This window comes from Oncorhynchus clarkii, chromosome 12 (assembly GCF_045791955.1).
Source record: "Oncorhynchus clarkii lewisi isolate Uvic-CL-2024 chromosome 12, UVic_Ocla_1.0, whole genome shotgun sequence".
Taxonomy (NCBI): domain Eukaryota; kingdom Metazoa; phylum Chordata; class Actinopteri; order Salmoniformes; family Salmonidae; genus Oncorhynchus; species Oncorhynchus clarkii.
In genome coordinates, this window is record NC_092158.1 from 44,237,709 (window position 1) to 44,256,786 (window position 19,078).

Sequence of the window (19,078 nt, forward strand, 5' to 3'; positions counted from 1 at the left end):
GGATCCTTAAGAGGTTTTACTAAGTAAACATAATGGGCAGTCACTACCATAATGTGTTTTATTCTGTGTTGTTACAGCATTCAACCTACAATGCATTTATAAAATAAATAAATAAATAAATAACCGAAATTGAAAACCTGTGATTATTTTTCAAAGGACGAACCTAAACCAAATTAACCTCAAAAAGCAATAATCGCTCAGCACTAATATTTTGGGTTAGCAATCTAGGTCATGTGTTTTGAGTTCTCACTATCTCAGCAGTGATGGAAAAAGTAATAGTAAAATATTACTCAAGTAAAATTTCAAAAGTATTTGGTTTTATATATACTTAAGTATCAAAAGTAAAAGTATAAATAATTTCAAATTCCTTATATTAGGCAACCAGACGACACCATTTTCTTTTTTTTTTTACGGATAGCCAGGGGCACACTCCAACATTCAGACATAATTTACAAACGAAGCATGTGTGTTTAGTGAGTCTGCCAGATCAGAGGCAGTAGGGGTGACCAGGGATGTTCTCTTGATGTGTGTGAATGGAACATTTTCCTGTCCTGCTAAGCATTCAAAATGTAACGAGCTCTTTTGGGTGTCAGGGAAAATGTATGGAGTAAAAAGTACATTATTTTCTTTAGGAATGTCGTGAAGTAAAAAGTAAAGTAAGCAAAAATATAAATAATAAAGTAAAGTACAGCTACCCCAAAAAATACTTAGGTAGTACTTTAAAAATGTTAACTTAAGTACTTTACACCACTGTATCTCAGGTTGTGAATTATATAGCTGAGGCCTAGGCCAATATGCACAAAAAATATGAAGACAAATTCATTTCTAAAGAGACAAAAATACATCTAATCATTCTTGATCCTATTTTGACAGGTAGCACATCAATTTCAATTATGCATTCCCTGAAAATGTTAGATGAAATAGCTAATGTATTTCTTGAATCATACAGCTCTGCCGCTAATGGAAAATAACTATATTTTATTTAATTGTATTATTGTTATCGAGCAAAATGGGTCAATTTATCATGACATTCCTTTTTGCCCATAACACCCAACAAATAAGAGCAAACTTGGCCATTCTTATGACAGATTTATCTGGGTGTCACACCCTGACCATAGTTTACTTTGTATGTTTCTATGTTTTGGTTGGTCAGGGTGTGATCTGAGTGGGCATTCTATGTTTCATGTCTAGTTTGTCCAGTTCTATGTTCGGCCTGATGTGGTTCTCAATCAGAGGCAGGTGTTTGTCATTGTCTCTGATTGGGAACCATATTTAGGTAGCCTGGGTTTCACTGTGTGTTTGTGGGTGATTGTTCCTGTCTATGTGTTTTCACCAGATAGGCTGTTTAGGTTTTCGTTACGTTCATCACGTTCTTTATTTTGTAGTGTTTGTATTGATTCGTGTTTTACGTTTGTTCATTAAAACATGGATCGCAATCTACACGCTGCATTTTGGTCCGACTCTCCTTCTCATACAGAAAACCGGTACAGAATCACCCACCACCAACGGACCAAGCAGCGTGTCAACAGGCAGCAACAGCAGCGTAAAGAGGAATGGACATGGGAGGACGTTTTGGATGGCAAGGGCTGTTACACTTGGGAGGAGATACTGGCTGGAAGAGATCGCCTCCCATGGGAACAGGTGGAGGCACTTAGGAGAGCAGAGGCAGCCGGAGAGAGGAGCCGGCGATATGAGGGAACACGGCTAGCAAGGAAGCCCGAGAGGCAGCCCCAAACATTTCTTGGGGGGGGGGCTAACAGGGAGTATGGCTACGCCAGGTAGGAGACCTGGGCAGACTCCCTGTGCTTACCGGGGGGCTAGAGAGACCGGACAGGCAAAGTGTTATGCAGTGGTGCGCACGGTGTCTCCAGTGCGGGTGTATAGCCCGGTGCGGTATATTCCAGCTCCGCGTGTCGGCCGGGCTAGATTGAGCGTCGAGCCTAATGCCATGAAGCTGGCTCTACGCAGCTGGTCCCCAGTGCGTCTCCTTGGGCCGGCTTACATGGTACCAGCCTTGCGCTCGGTGTCTCCGGTTCGCCTGCATAGCCCAGTGCGGGCTATTCCACCTCGCCGCACTGGCAGGGCGACCGTGAGCATTCAACCAGGTAAGGTTGGGCAGGCTCGGTGCTCAAGAGCTCCAGTGCGCCTGCACGGTCCGGTCTACCCAGTACCACCTCCACACCCCAGCCCTCCGGTAGCAGCTCCCCGCACCAGGCTTCCTGTGCGTGTCCTCGGCCCAGTACCACCAGTGCCAGCACCACGCATCAGGCCTACAGTGCGCCTCGCCTGTCCAGCGCTGTCGGAGCCCTCCTCCTCTCCAGCGCTGTCGGAGTCTCCCGCCTGTTTAGCGCTGTTAGAGCCTTCCTTTTCTACAGCGCTGCCGGAGTCTCCCGCCTGTTCAGAACTGCCAGTTTGCAAGGAGCTGCCAGTTTGCAAGGAGCTGCCAGTTTGCAAGGAGCTGCCAGTTTGCAAGGAGCTGCCAGTTTGCAAGGAGCTGCCAGTTTGCAAGGAGCTGCCAGTTTGCAAGGAGCTGCCAGTTTGCAAGGAGCTGCCAGTTTGCAAGGAGCTGCCAGTTTGCAAGGAGCTGCCAGTTTGCAAGGAGCTGCCAGTTAGCATAGAGCTGCCAGTCTGCAAGGAGCTGCCAGTCTGCAAGGAGCCGCCAGAGCTGCCTGTCTGCAGGATGCCGCCAAAGCTGCCAGTCTGCAAGGAGCCGCCAGAGCTGCCAGTCTGCAAGGAGCCGCCAGAGCTGCCAGTTAGCATGGAGCAGCCAGAGCCGCCAGTCAGCATGGAGCAGCGAGCAGCCAGGGCCGCCAGTCAGCATGGAGCAGCCAGTCAGCATGGAGCAGCCAGAGCAGCCAGTCAGCATGGAGCAGCCAGAGCAGCCAGTCAGCATGGAGCAGCCAGTCAGCATGGAGCAGCCAGTCAGCATGGAGCAGCTAGAGCAGCCAGTCAGCATGGAGCAGCCAGAGCAGCCAGTCAGCATGGAGCTGCCAGTCAGCATGGAGCTGCCAGTCAGCATGGAGCAGCCAGTCAGCATGGAGCAGCCAGTCAGCATGGAGCAGCCAGAGCTGCCAGTCAGCATGGAGCAGCCAGAGCTGCCAGGCAACCAGACTCTTCCAGATCTGCCAGTCGACCAGACTCTTCCAGATCTGCCAGTCGACCAGACTCTTCCAGATCTGCCAGTCGACCAGACTCTTCCAGATCTGCCAGTCGACCAGACTCTTCCAGATCTGCCAGTCGACCAGACTCTTCCAGATCTGCCAGTCGATCAGACTCTTCCAGATCTGCCAGTCGATCAGACTCTTCCAGATCTGCCAGTCAGCCAGACTCTTCCAGATCTGCCAGACTCTTCCAGATCTGCCAGTCAGCCAGACTCTTCCAGATCTGCCAGTCAGCCAGACTCTTCCAGATCTGCCAGTCAGCCAGACTCTTCCAGATCTGCCAGTCAACCAGACTCTTCCAGATCTGCCAGTCAACCAGACTCTTCTAGAACCGCCAGCCAGCCAGGATCTGCCGGATTCAACTACCTGCCTGAGCTTCCTCTCAGTGCTGAGCTTCCTCTCAGTGCTGAGCTTCCTCTCAGTGCTGAGCTACCCATCAGTCCCGAGCTACCCATCAGTCCCGAGCTGTCCTTCTGTTCCGAGCTTCCCCTCTGTCCCGAGCTGCCTTTTAGGAGGGTAACCTATCTAGGGACGCTAAGGAGGTGGACTAAAACTATTATGGAGTGGGGTCCACGTCCAGCACCAGAGCCGCCACCGTGGACAGATGCCCACCCAGACCCTCCCCTATAGGTTCAGGTTTTGCGGCCGGAGTCCGCACCTTGGGGGGGGGGGTACTGTCACACCCTGACCATAGTTTACTTTGTATGTTTCTATGTTTTGGTTGGTCAGGGTGTGATCTGAGTGGGCATTCTATGTTTCATGTCTAGTTTGTCCAGTTCTATGTTCGGCCTGATATGGTTCTCAATCAGAGGCAGGTGTTCGTCATTGTCTCTGATTGGGAACCATATTTAGGTAGCCTGGGTTTCACTGTGTGTTTGTGGGTGATTGTTCCTGTCTATGTGTTTTCACCAGATAGGCTGTTTAGGTTTTCGTTACGTTCATCACGTTCTTTATTTTGTAGTGTTTGTATTGATTCGTGTTTTACGTTTGTTCATTAAAACATGGATCGCAATCTACACGCTGCATTTTGGTCCGACTCTCCTTCTCATACAGAAAACCGTTACACTGGGGTTATCAACTATGTGGAACTGGTAACAAATGGCTAACAAATTACAGTAGAATAGTCTGTCATCATGTGCTTCAGGGTTTTCTTAGTAGTTCTGTTCTCACAGTATCAACCTAAATAATCCTATAACATTTCCTGGGTAGCTAAACACGAATCTGTCAATTTCAATTTCCCACACCACATTAGTGTCTCGGTAATTTATTGAATAGTTTACCAGAGGCGTTAAAATGTCTTTAAAGCGGGGGAGTGAGAAAGAAACAAAAATCTAAAATCATCAAGAAATCATACTGTGAACCGCCCCTGTTCCTCATTTTAGTGAATCCCCACTCCTGTAATCCACAGGAAATACAAGATTATTTCCATTTAAAAAAAATAGCTGGTGAATGTAGGCCAAGCTGGTTCCACTGCATATGCCGGAGACAATACAATCAAATCCAATGCCAGCGAACTGTGTCTTCCTCTTTCTCTGTTGAAGATTGGCAATTTTGCGGGTTTATATGATTTGGCAAGTTCACCCATTTGTTTTGATAATACAAGTCAGCCTTCCCTGAGCTTTTAAAGGGAAGGAAAGACAAGTCAGGAAAAAACATGCAATTTATTACGACCGACAAAACTGCAGTCAGCAAAACTGTCCTGTGTCATTAGGGCCAGGGCCAAATGGGTCCTGTAGCTGTCAGAATGGAATAGGCCTAAGTCTTGTGGAAAGGTGTACTGAGGTAGATAGTCAATTCTGAAAGTGATCATATTCTGTCCACAGATGTGGAAATGACACAAACAAAATCATGTTTGACTGCAAATTCCATTCCCTGGGGGGAGCCTTTGTGGAAGTCTATGATTGCGTTTTTTTGTGATTATTGCTATCACTGCGGGGATAACGAGAAGCTGCCAGTGTTTGTTGGCTGCAGTGGGTTAATGCCAGAGCTTACTGCATGCCAGGGCCCCTTAGCTAAGGAGCTGTGGCGAATTCACAGCCCTGGGTTTGATATTGAGCCTTTTGGTTCCAAGCCAGACCAGGCGAATGGCAGCACAATGCCATTAGCCCCCTGACATTGTGGATAGAAATAGCTGACGAACAGCTGTCTCAAAGACATGCCCCATGGCAGCCGGACAGCACTCCCTCTCCTCGCTTCGTCTTTGATAAGGCCAAGGTAAAAAATAACAGGTTTACAGTACCTTATCAACGGTAAGCCAGACAAGAGACGTGAGGGACGTGCATGTACAGCGTAACTGCACCATTAATTTGCATAATGGCTTCTCAAAACCTTGTTATAGTTTGTCTTAAGTATCCATTTCCTTCCACATCCACTCTGCTACTATATTCCATGTCTCCCCTGAGTGTTCTCTGACAACATCTCCAAACCTGTCTTGGTCTCCAGATGACAGCATCAGGTTAATTGCAAATTGAGGACAATGCATGAAATCGTGGAGATGATAGATGCAAGACTAGATGAGGCAAGGTGTGGGGGAAATGGGCTTACAAAGAGAATCCCCAACATCCGACTGTGAAATCAAAATATCACCTTGGTCTAGGGGTAACTTTGGGGAGCAATTGAATATTTATTTGAAGAGGGCTCGAACAACTCTGACAGAAACATGGACTGGCAAAATACATCTCCATTTTGAAATTGTTGAACAGCAAGGAGTTATATGCACCACCTAATTATTCTGCACTAACAGATTTGATGGCTAGTCTGTAAAGAAAACGGTTGTTACAGCTAGTATTTTAAATGGAAATGAACATGAATGAAAATCAATAACACAATAATCAGGAGAAAGATAAACTAATGTTTCCTGTGAGATTTCTTGTTGCCAACAATCATTCTCGACTTTTATTTGGGGTATTGCCAGAGTCCTTGCTAAACTACCACAATATTCAAGGATTACATTGCAATAATGACGTCACTGGTTGACAGAGGCTGTTGTACAAGAAAAAGATTACCAAAATGATTGTGTGCACAGCCTTAAATTGAATATCAATCAAGCCAATAAAGCTGAAAATGTCAATTTTAAGACATAGCACAATGCAGAAACTGCACTATATTATGTAGTAGACACAAATATCTTGGCTAGTTAGCATATGAAGGCGTATGTGCTTAACCCAACTTAGAAAATGTGGCTAATGATTGCTGTTCAGCAAGTTGAGGATAATTATACCACCACAGTGAGGTCACATGGCTGTGGGACTATACTCATCTCTCCAGGAAGATAAGCAGCTCAGAAGACCCTCAATACACGGTCGCCATAGTGACATTCACCGCTGGGTGCTGATCGCTAACCTCAGTATTTTCAGATTACAGGTAGGTGGGGATGGAACACAAAATGTCTCATCATTCATTTCGTTTTGCAAATGTGCAAATATCAGGCAGCCATACTGGTAATTTATGTACATCCACATCTTCCAAGAGTCATTCAAAAATGTATTTAGTGCTATATTTTAAATGAGGACGAGGGAGAAAACCCACAGCTTGATTGGCATGCTGCAGCAGGTGTTGTTTTAAGTTAAGTGAGCAGTGCACTTCTGCTCTGGAAATTTGTGCGGATTTGATACAGTCCAGTAACTTCGGATTTCAAATTAAATCAAACTTTATTTGTCACATGCACCGAATACAACTAGTGTAGACCTTGCCATGAAATTCTTACTTACAAGCCCTTAACCAACAGTGCAGTTCAAGAAGAGTTAAGAAAAGATTGACCAAATAAACTAAAGTAAAAAAAATATATAAAAAGTAACACAATAACGAAGTTATATACAGTGTTAAGGAGAGCAGCTACACTAGCTGACAACATGGAAGGGACAAGCACCATGGCTGAGAAAGATTGTATCAGGGCGTTTGAGGCAAAGTACAGGGTAGAGTTCCCCTCCAACAAATGAGAGAATGTCACGATGTTCGTAATAATGGTCGGACCAAGGCGCAGCGTACGTAGAGTTCCACATTATTTATTAAAGAAAGTGAAACTTAGAAGAAAAAAAAGAAAAAAACAAAGAATAAACGAACCATGACGACAATTCAGTGCTAACAGGCAACTAAACATAAACAATATCCCATAACCCACAGGTGGAAGAAATGCTACCTAAGTGTGATTCCCAATTAGAGACAACAATAGCCAGCTGCCTCTAATTGGGAATCATACCTAAACCCCAACATAGAAAAAACAACCTAGAACCCCACATAGAAAAGATAATCTAGACTAACCCCCTTAGTCACGCCCTGACCTACTCTAACATAGAAAATAAAGGCTTTCTATGGTCAGGACGTGACAGAGAAAGGTTTTCTGCAATAAGTATGTGATCATTTACACTCTTGCTGATGTATACAAAGGGTCATTGGTTAAAACCACATTCCAGCTGGTGTCTATTCCACAAGTTACAACCAGCTAAATCTATGATGTTAAAATGCCTATTTACTCTGTTCCATCTGACCGTGGAATCCACTGTCTCATCAGCCCAGCCAAGCAATTTTTTAACTTGATCTCCACTATAAAAATCATCTAGACATTATCTCACATTTCTTTTAGACTAACATTTAGTTTTCAACCGCAGAGATTTGTCTAAACCTTACTGTCTGTCCCTCCTACATTTGCAACATTGTTTCAATATTCAAATTTGATCTCCAGCTGTTCCATAGTAATGAACAAGTCGGGAAGAGACAGACAGTGTTTCTCAGCCAGTTGAAATCATGAATCAGCTGGCATAATTTTTATGGCTATATACAAAGAAATGTAAATTGAAAAAAGCTTCAGTTTGAAGTGATTGTGTTGTTGGCTAGCTCCTCTGAACAACAGTGTCCTGACAAGTGACTGTAAGTCAGCCAGCTAACAAGCAAGGGATAAGAACGTTGCCAGCCAGTATAGCAATGGAACATTTAGAATGAATGTCTGGGTCGTGTCTCTGGCTGTCACACATTGACCTTAGAGATCCTTTTAATTCTCTATTTTGGTTAGGTCGGGGTGTGACTAGGGTGGGCAATCTAGTTTTCCTATTTCTTTGTTTGGACTGGTATAGTTCCCAATCAGAGGCAACTGTCTATCGTTGTCTCTGATTGGGGATCATACTCTGGCAGCCTTTTTCCCACCTTAGTTTGTGGGATCTTGATTTTGTATAGTTGCTGTGTGGTCTGCAGAACTTTACGTTCGTTTTGTATAATTTTTTTTTCAGTGTTCGTTTTAATAAAAGTAAGATGTTCGCCTACCACGCTGCACCTTGGTCCAATCCTTCAAACAACAAGCGTAACAGAAGATCCCACCAACAAAGAACCGAGCAGCGTGGCCAGGAGGAGCAGGGATCCTGGGCCTGGGAGAAAAGGTGGTGGAGGACATAATGGACATGGGAGGAGGTTATGGCATGGGACAAGACCCTGCCATGGAAGCAGGCAGAGGCAGGGAAGCAGGATCAACGACGACTCCGGGGATCGCAACCACAACGCAAGCACGAGAGGCAGCCCCCCCAAAAAATGTTCGGGGGGCACACGGGGTGGTTGGCAGAGCCATGTTTCAGACCAGAGCCAACTCCCTGCACTTGCTTAAAGGAGCGTGTGACCGTTCAGGCACCATGTTATGCGGTGATACGCACTGTGTCTCCAGTGCCCATTCACAGCCCGGTATGCTCGGTGCCATCTCCCCGCACATGCCATGTGAAAATTAGCATCCAGCCAGGACGGGTTGTGCCAGCTCTACGCTCCAGACCTCCAGTGCGCCTCCACAGCCCAGTATATCCTGTGCCAGCTCCACGCACCCGGCCTCCAGTGCGTCACCCCAGCCTGGTACTCCCTGTCTGTGCCAGCTCCACACACCCGGCCTCCAGTGCGTCTCCCCAGCCTGGTAAAATGTGTGCCGGCTCCACGCACCAGGCTACCAGTGCGCCTCCGCAGTCCGGATCCTCCTGTGAGGGTTCCCAGTCCGAAGCCTTCTGCGGCGGTCTGTGGTCCGGAGCCTCCAGCGACGGTTCCCAGTCCGGAGCCTTCTGCGACGATCTACGGTCCCCGGCGACGATCTACGGTCCAGAGAATATTATGTGTGTTGTATATACTCCTGAGACCTAGTCATAAAGATATTTATATATATTAGTGGGGAGAACAAGTATTTTATACACTGCCGATATTGCAGGTTTTCCTACTTACAAAGCATGTAGAGGTCTGTAATATTTTATCATAGGTACACTTCAACTGTGAGAGAAGAAAATCACATTGTGGGATTTTGAAGTAATTAATTTGCATTTTATTGCATGACATAAGTTTTAACCAACACAAAAACATCTTATGGCGTTCTGCATTAGCATCGAACAGCCCCTGTGATATGCAGCTTTTCAGGGAAGCTAGAAACCAATATACACAGGCAGTTAGAAAAGCCAAGGCTAGCTTTTTCATGCAGACATTTGCTTCCTGCAACACTAACTCAAAAAAGTCCATGGAGAATAAGAACACCTCCTCCCAGCTGCCCTGAAGATAGGAAACACTGTCACCACTGATAAATCCACTATAACTGAGAATTTCAATAAGCATTGTTCTACCTGGCTACCCCTACCCCGGTCAACAGCACTGCACCACCCACAGCAACTCGCCCAAGCCTTCCCCATTTCTCCTTCTCCCAAATCCAGTCAGCTGATGATCTGAAAGAGCTGCAAAATATGGACCCCTACAAATCAGCCGGGCTAGACAATCTGGACCCTGTCTTTCTAAAATGATCTGCCGAAATTGTTGCCACCCCTATTACTAGCCTGTTCAACCTCTCTTTCGTGTCGTCTGAGATACCCAAAGATTGGAAAGCAGCTGCGGTCCTCCCCCTCTTCAAAGGGGGGGACACTCTTGACCCAAACTGCTACAGACCTATATCTATCCTACCCTGCCTTTCTGAGGTCTTCGAAAGCCAAGTCAACAAACAGATTACCGACCATTTCGAATCTCACAATACCCTCTCTGCTATGCAATCTGGTTTCAGAGCTGGTCATGGGTGCACCTCAGCCACGCTCAAGGTCCTAAACGATATCTTAATCGCCATCGATAAGAAACATTACTGTGCAGATTGATTCATTGATCTGGCCGAGGCTTTCTACGCTGTCAATCACCACATCCTCATCGGCAGACTCGACAGCCTTGGTTTCTCAAATGATTGCCTCGCCTGGTTCACCAACTACTTCTCTCATAGAGTTCAGTGTGTCAAATCGGAGGGTCTGTTGTCCGGACCTCTGGCAGTCTCTATGGGGGTGCCACAGGGTTCAATTCTTGGACCGACTCTCTTCTCTGTATTCATCAATGATGTCGCTCTTGCTGCTGGTGAGTCTCTGATCCACCTCTACGTAGACGACACCATTCTATATACTTCTGGCCCTTCTTTGGACACTGTGTTAACAACCCTCCAGGCAAGCTTCAATGCCATACAACTCTCCTTTCGTGGCCTCCAACTGCTCTTAAACTCAAGTAAAACTAAATGCATACTATTCAATCGATCACTACCCGCACCTGCTCGCCCATCCAGCATCACTACTCTGGACAACTACAAATACCTAGGTGTCTGGCTAGACTGTAAACTCTCCTTCCAGACTCACATTAAGCATCTCCAATCCAAAATTAAATCTAGAATCGGCTTCCTATATCGCAACAAAGCATCCTTCACTCATGCTGCCAAACATACCCTCGTAAAACTGACCATCCTACCGATCCTCGACTTCGGTGATGTCATCTAGAAAATAGCCTCCAACACTCTACTCAACAAACTGGATGCAGTCTATCACAGTGCCATCCGTTTTGTCACCAAAGCCCCATACACTACCCACCATTGCGACCTGTACGCTCTCGTTGGTTGGCCCTCGCATCATACTCGTCGCCAAACCCACTGGCTACAGGTTATCTTCAAGTCTCTGCTAGGTAAAGCCCCGCCTGATCTCAGCAAACCGGTCACCATAGCAGCACCCACTCGAAGCACGTGCTCCAGTAGGTATATAAATACAATTTTAAAAATCACTCCGGACAGACACAAGTAAAAACTCATTACATAAATGTTGCAGCAGCCCAGGCTATACCTAAACATTAGAGATCTGACATGCTGTATGGGATGAACATGCATCAATGATTTTAGTCCTTGCTTGGACTAAATTATTCTTAGTCCTTACTTGGACTAACTCTCCAACAACACCATCCATCCATGATGAGCCTGTCCTGCACTGAAGCCTATGAACACCTCAACCCCTGTCCTGCACTGAAGTCAAGCCTCTGAACACCTCAATTCATGCCTCATACCCTCATTCAATCACTGCTGTGATCCCTTCCCAACACTGTAAGTAGCCCTCTCATTCCCATTCCCCATAATATTATACAATACATGTCTTTATTACATGCTTTAGGTTAAAATAATTAGTCTTTGGTGATTTTTGAAACATGCTTTGTCATCTCTGTGCGGTCTGCGCCTATACTGGTGGTCTCCCATCCTCCTCAATTTTTCAAGTCAATAGCCTCTACTGTGTTATGGGTATGCTTGTCATCGGCAAGGAATCAGCAGTTTTTTAAGATAAAATAAACGTAATAGAGCTAAGCACAGGCAAATTCCTAGAAAAACTGGTTTAGTCTGCTTTCCAACAGACACTGGGAGAAAAATTCACCTTTCAGCAGGACAATAACCTAAATATACACTATTGCTTACCAAGACGACATTGCATGTTTGTCAGTGGCCCAGTTAAATCTGCTTGAAAATCTTTAGCAGCACTTGAAAATGGATGTCTAGCCAGGATCAACAACCAACTTGACAGAGCTTGAAGAATTTTTAAAAGAATAATGTGCATAATTTTTTTTATTGGTAGTTAGTGTAGACAACTTTTTTTGTTGTCATTCTCACTGAGATATCATATTAACATGGCATAAGCCATGGCAAAATATGTATAATTTTAGGGATTTTTTAAAGCTTTATTTAGACAGTTTAGTCTCATTGAGATACAAACTATTTGTCAAGAGACACCTGGTCCAACCAAGACAGCAGGAGGAGAGAATAATAATGTTTCAGAAAAATCTGACATAACAACTTACTGACATAGACACACCATAAACAAAATGTGACATACACACATACAGTATGTTACAATTACAGAAACATACAAGCATCATAGATACAAATCTATCATATGTACCACCGCATGAAGTCCTAATGACAATCAAATTCCTCAGTAACATGTGACTCAACCAAACTTTTAAACTCCTCCAAGGAAATAAGATCTTGGAGTTTCAAGATCAGCTGGAGAGAATTCCAAGACCACGGAGCTGATTAACTAAAACACTTTTTTTCCATGATCCGTTCTGATTTTAGGAACTGTTAAAAGTAAATAGGAGTGTAACTTGTATTTTTTTTCTGACCTAAAATAAAAGCGGCAGTTGTATTTTAAAAAAATTGCTTTAAAACTGCAAAAAAATTTCTCCATCCCATGTCTAAATGGGTAGAATTGCAGGAAATTAGGTATAAAACGGCCCCAAAAAATTATTCGTCCCATGGAATAATCCGTAGAATAAGAGCTGCTGGAAAACATGTGGCGAGACAGCATTTGCCCCAGTACTTTTCAATCTGGTAGGCGCCGCCACACCACTCAAAGCTGCACCACTGAACGCGTTTATCAGACAACTGGGAAATCTTTTTGAGCAGTTAACCAACTCTGAATTCCATGTCGGAAACTCTGACATCTTTCTAGCGCTCAGACTTTCCGACCTGAAGATCACTGACATCATGATGTGACCTTTTTCTTCCAGAGTTCCAAGTTGTCTTGCATAGAAAAACTTTTGCAACGGAAAAGAAAGCAGGCGTTTCTTATTGGACAAGTTGACATAGCACCTCACCCAATTTCCCTTTCCTCTCTTTTGTCTAGTCTAGGAAAACCCTGTCCCTAGGATTTTAAGCAGTAACCCCCACGCTCGCTGCAACAGGTGGTTTCACAGTAGTCTTCTAGCTACAGCTTACAGGGCCTATAAACCACACCTGTCAACAACTAAGTTTGGTTGCACCAGCACCTCGTTGACTTGACTCTGCACTTGTTTTATTCTTGGCTCACGCTCCTCTTCAGTCTGTGGAATAGTCATCACAAAGGTTAACACTAGCTTCTATAGCCACAACCTCATAAACCACACCCATTCCTACAATTTGTATTCTTAAAATCTGATTTTAAACCTAGCCTTAACCCTAACATTAACCACACTGCTAACCTTATGCCTAACAATAACCTTAAACTAATACCCCCAAAAACATTTTTGTGGCTGTGGAATCTGACTTTGTGGCTATACAGAAAGAAGCTAGTGGAAACCAAGTGGAATCCTGCCGGAATCCGACTTTGAGGCTGTGTTATTTAGTGGAAACCCTTCTCTCCTGCCTGCCTCATGAAAGAGTGAACACAAATGTTCATGGCAAACAAGGTACTATATGTTTTAATAAAAGCAGTTGAGTCATCCTCTAAAACTATCTAGAATTATCCAATCTATAGCTAGGTCACAAAACTACAAATGTTATATTTAGAGTAGCCTAGCTAGATAGCTAGCTAACTTCAGCTAGCTAGGTTGATGCAATCATGCAGCCAGCAGCTAATATTAATAATTTAGACTCACTGAATAAATGTATTTGGCACAGGATAAAGAAGATGAAATTATCTGCTGCTGCTATCCAAGGCCAATGGATACTGAAGTGCCTGAAAAGGTTAGTCAGCCAGTTTGTTAGTCCATTAATGTTTGTTGGCATATTATTATATTTCCACTGCTGGTGATTATTCACAAATATTTGTGGCACAAATTACACTGTCAAAAAAGTTTTAAAAAATCAACAAATTCGCCACAGAGCAGTCGGCACAGATCAATTGAAAACATTTGTCCAACCATAACAAAATGGATGGCTAATGCAGAAAGAGAGAATTGGTAGATTCTGGCATCACCATAACTTTCACAAATACGATAGGCAGCCATGGTGTCAGTCTTTTTCGACTAGCAGGTTAGGTTAGAATAGAGTGCAATGGAATGAGTGACATTCAATAAAATCTACTTCATTAAAACAGGGATATTGTTTTCAATTAAAATGTTGATTTAATGATTGAATATATAGATTTAACAGGCAATCAGTTCCTACAGTGAGCGCCAGGGAACCAATCAGGACAACACAAGGTTAGTGGTATTATTACTTACACATAAAAAAATACTTTGCTACCAAGTCTACTGTGTATAGTGTTAAATGTAACCCTGCCTTACATAAAGCTTCCAGAATGAATAATTGCAGAAGAGCACTGTAATGAGACTAATACTTTTCTACACTGAAACCTGTCTCTTTTTTATTTTTCAAAGTCAACTGCTTAACAGTGTGTGTGTGTAAAGACTGAAATGACTATTTAAAAATACACTGTAACCATTCTTTGCATAACGCTCACCCCTGCCATAGGAGTTCACTAAACCACAGAGTATGTTGTCCATTGAAGTTGTTCTCTGGCTCTTTTGATATCAGATTCATAATGAATTACAACAAGGTTTGTGGTAGTTTGAAAGTGTTTTTCAGCCTCAGGTCAGGAGAGTTTAGAATTCACATGACCCGACAAGAAAACCCCCAGACCTATAGTCATAGCACAGATGAAAAGGGAAGCTATCTATAATAATAATAATACATCTTTTGAACCTGTGGTGCCACCTCTGTGTAAAATTGCAGGAAATTAACTTCAAAACAAAAAAAATATCTCCGCCGTCAAGAGGGGGGCCACTAAAATGATTTGCTGTGAGGTAGACGATCCAAAGGCCTTCACAAGACCCTGAATGACCAGGCCTGTGTTGATCCAGCTTTGCACAATCACATGGATTCTGTTTACATATGTCTAATGGTTAACCCTATATTGATTCTGCTTACTACTTCTAAGAAAACAGTATAGATACTGGAAAATTCTCAAGGTACTGGAAAATGTTCAATAGTCGGCGGTACCCCCAACCAAATCTCACTTAGGGCCCCCAAAAGGCTAGAGTTGGCCCTGCGTAATCAACAGGTGTAACAAATGGACTGGGTGGGGGGCGAATTTGACCGTGTCAATAGGACTTGAGGGCAGTGGGTTCTGAAAAACAATCACAAAATAAATGTAAAAAATAATATTTTGGGGGAAATTATACCACCAGCCAAAACAGCACTTTGGAGACTGGAAGTGCAAAGGAGCATGAGCATGTGCAAAGGTAAAGTCCTATCTGTGCACTTGCCTGTATAGGGGCTTCTTCCATCATAAGCACAGCCAACATTTAGAATCGTATCATTTAACCAGACATAAACCACTCTTATTTTACTTTAAATTGGCAAAGCAACGTTGGACTCATAGTTAATACAACTTTTTATAATGAGTGTAAGAATAATGAGAAAGTGTTTTACCTGAGAAAGACGTTTTCGCCTTGCCTGACGGTAATATTGTCCATCACTTTACTATCGGTTTGGGATTCCCCTTGACTGTGGACAGGCAAACCTGCGGGGACAAGAAACAGCAGTCTGAAAGACAGAACCACCAGGCACTTCCAAGACACGGTAAAGTATCCACAAATACCCATCTTCGGTTTATAAATCCCACTGCTTGTCGAGACAATGCTTCCGTTGTTTTAAAAGGCAAATGCGTATAGCGGTCCTGTGGAGCGAGCGCGGGTTAGTTAATAGCCTACTGTTCATCTGTTAATCCAAATATGTTTTCCAGGTACAGCATAGTCTATGCAAGAGGGTATCTATCCTTACTGCGCACTCCAAAATATATTGTCAGCCTGTTCCATTCTGTTCCGCAGCTCGCATGGAAATGTTTACTTTTCCTTTCCGAATGGTCCAAATGCTTGATGATGACATTGCGCAATTTCACGTTCGTGGAAAATTAACGGTTGCGGTCGTGGACAGCACGCAGAGCAAACCTAAAACAGGTATTTCGGTTGAGATGACGTGATAAAACTTAAACACACCACTGGTGCCAAATCCGAAGAAGAGAGCACAAACAACAACACACATGATTGATTATCTCTTGTGATTGACTCTATACAATATAGTTTTAGTGATCTCCACCATCCCTTCAGCACTTGGGGTTTGTTGCACATTTCAAATAGGCAGGGATAGCAGCACTAATATCCTTTTCTATTTTCACTCAAAACCAAAAACCAGTATCAGGTTCATTGAATCGATTATTTTTCCCTATCTTTGCAAGTATGCACCACCAATTTGAGTTTGTTGCTAAACCCCCTCACAGTAAGAACTCTGGCAAGAGGAGGGAGGGGGGGGGGGGTTGTCATGGTAGCAGGGACCTTGGTGAATAGCTCTGTACAGGTGTGTGGACATTACTGTTAATCAAGGATGCAATTGTAAACATGGATCAACTGTGTGTGTTTTGATGCAGATGCTATAGACTAGACCTACAGATAGACTATATTGTTCAAACCTTGAATCGGGGAAATTGAAGTGAAATTGCTGGGTATGACTCAACTGTTTTGGTGGTGTGGATGAAGGCATGCGGACTAAATATACTGCCCATGACTCATAACATGTATTTTCACACCCCTGGCTATTACATTTGTGTCAATCATCTAATAGCAGTGCATTTATATTCTTACCCCTTCTCCCCAATTGGTAGTTACAGTCTTGTCCCATCGCTGAAACTCCTGTACGGACTCGGGAGAGGTGAAGGTCGAGAGTCATGCATTCGCAGAAACACGACCATTCCAAGCCACACTGCTTCTTGACACACTGCTCGCTTATCCCTGAAGCCAGCCGCACCAATGTGTCGGAGGAAACACTGTATAACTGGCAACCGTGTCATTATGCAGGCGGCCGGCCCGCTACGGAAGTCATTAGAGCGCGATGGGACAAGGACATCCCGTCCGGCCAAACCCTTCCCTAACCCGGACGACGCTGGGGCCAATTGTGCGTCGCCTCATGGGTCTCCCAGTCGCGGCCGGCTTCGACACAGCCTGGGATCGACCCCGGATCTGTAGTGATGCCTCAAGCACTGAAGTGCCTTAGACCGCTGCACCACTCGGGAGGCCTAATAGCAGTGCATTTATATAGCCTAAGCGAGCCATCATTCCAGGAGTTCCATTATTGATTCCTAAAAATCATTTGTGCAGCCAAAGTTTAAATGAGTGTGAAGGGTAGGTCCCTAAAAATGTGCAGTTCAATGGCAGTTATTTAGTGGAAGACTCTCCTATACACATTAAGCCCATCTTTTAAGGAGGGCCAAATGAAATTATAGGCAGTCGTTATTAAAAGTATGGAACAGGAAACACTTTGAAACCAAAAACAAGTGTTTTTATAGTAGAAATGCAGTTACAACCTCCATTTTGTGACTACTGAACATGACCCTGTGTCTGTCAATCACAATGACGCAATCACAGAATGAGATTCTATTTATATGGACACAACCACCAATCAGGGAACAGAAACACATCCACATAGTTGAACAATTACTGTAGCAGGTATGCAATGAGCAATTACCACTGGGTGGATAGTTTGCTTTTGTACATTATCAATACCATTCAACAACTAACTACTTGCTCAATGTCTTTCTCTATGCATTATTAAACAAACAAATAGGTTTCATATAGTTTTAGCACCTAAAGTAAAGGCATACACGATTTCAACTTTCTTACCGTATTTATTGCTGATATCAGTCCTATGAGTCAGTAAAAATATTTATTTTCAGCCATTTTATAAAAGCTGGGTGTGCTTGATTATGTTTATAACCCAAAATGTTCCCTGAAGTAGAAATTATCCTTTGTGATACACGCAAACATATTTACCACATACAGTATATGTCATCGGAGCCATTGAAACTCAGTGAACAATAGATTGCAATTTGCTTAATCTAGCGTATTTTAGGTCCTCAACAAAAGGCACGCATATACACAGTCTGTCACAGTTCATGTAACGTAATTTATGTGGCAGCTAAGTGTATGTCAGTCTGTACTTCTGTCTGGGCCAGTCATAAAAGGGGAAGGTTCTCCATGGTCATAAGCCCGGCTGATGATGCTTATTTTTGTTCAGTGTAATTACATCCCATTAGATCTTTTGAAAAGCCAATACAGTACATTTGAATGTTTTACTGAGTTTTCCCATAGTGTGGAATAACTGGAATTGCTTTTGGAGCGTCCGGAAAGGTGCGCGACCGCAATATGCTCGTCTAGAGTTTTGAGTTCCAGGAAAATAACTAAAATTAGGAGTAAGCAAACAAGACGTGAAAAATGTCCAGAGAGGCGTCAGTCACCAAAAGGAGTCTGTTGAAGAAGACGGTGGTTATGGCTTTGGAGAGGGACTCCAAGTGGCTCGGGATTCGGAATGTGATGGTGTGCCCCCGCCCCACAGGGATGAGTCATCTCCCAGATCTCAATCATAGGAGGGGCTCAAGAAATCGACAAGAGAGAAGGCCCTATAGCTCAAGGTGGCCGGTGGACATGTTGGAAGTGGAAGAGACCATTAGTTTCTAATAAAAAGATTGATGCCGATGAACCCCTCTTTATCACCCCTTGGTAATGTCTCCCTGACTGGAAGGCAAGGCAGATTACGGAAGGCAGATTAAGTGCACTTTGCAGTGACACTATATTCAGCCATCACAGTGTGGGGGCAGTAAAGGTATTGGGCAGTATGAGCACTAACTCGTTTTGAGAGATGAACATGCGTTCTACCTGACCACAGGTTAGGCGGGAGTTACATGTATTTTCTAAAGTGTCTTGATTTGAATCTGTCTCTGCGAGACAGTTGTGTGGGAAGAGAGAATAGCTGCACTCTGTACAGTATATCATTCTATAGGGAGCATATCTCATATATCTCTTGAAACACTCAATACCGCAGTGCTGCATGTCTCCAGCATGGGCAGTCAAGCAAGCATCATCACCACAAAAAAAAAATATGTAGC

The 19,078-nt window shown here is 43.9% G+C and overlaps 1 protein-coding gene across 6 annotated transcripts in view; it reads right to left on the reverse strand.

The window, feature by feature from the left end:
* The window catches only part of LOC139423219 (opioid-binding protein/cell adhesion molecule-like), a 547,364-nt gene that overhangs the window by 179,506 nt on the left and 348,780 nt on the right, over positions 1–19,078 (reverse strand). For 3 of the 6 annotated variants that reach the window (XM_071174983.1, XM_071174982.1, XM_071174980.1), the window contains exon 1: positions 15,574–15,963. In XM_071174983.1, the coding sequence (XP_071031084.1) occupies positions 15,574–15,746 (173 nt within the window). In that variant the 5' untranslated portion in view covers positions 15,747–15,963. Of the gene's footprint in view, positions 1–15,573; positions 15,994–19,078 lie in introns of those variants that run through there. The other 3 variants (XM_071174985.1, XM_071174984.1, XM_071174981.1) reach the window with 3 other exon arrangements.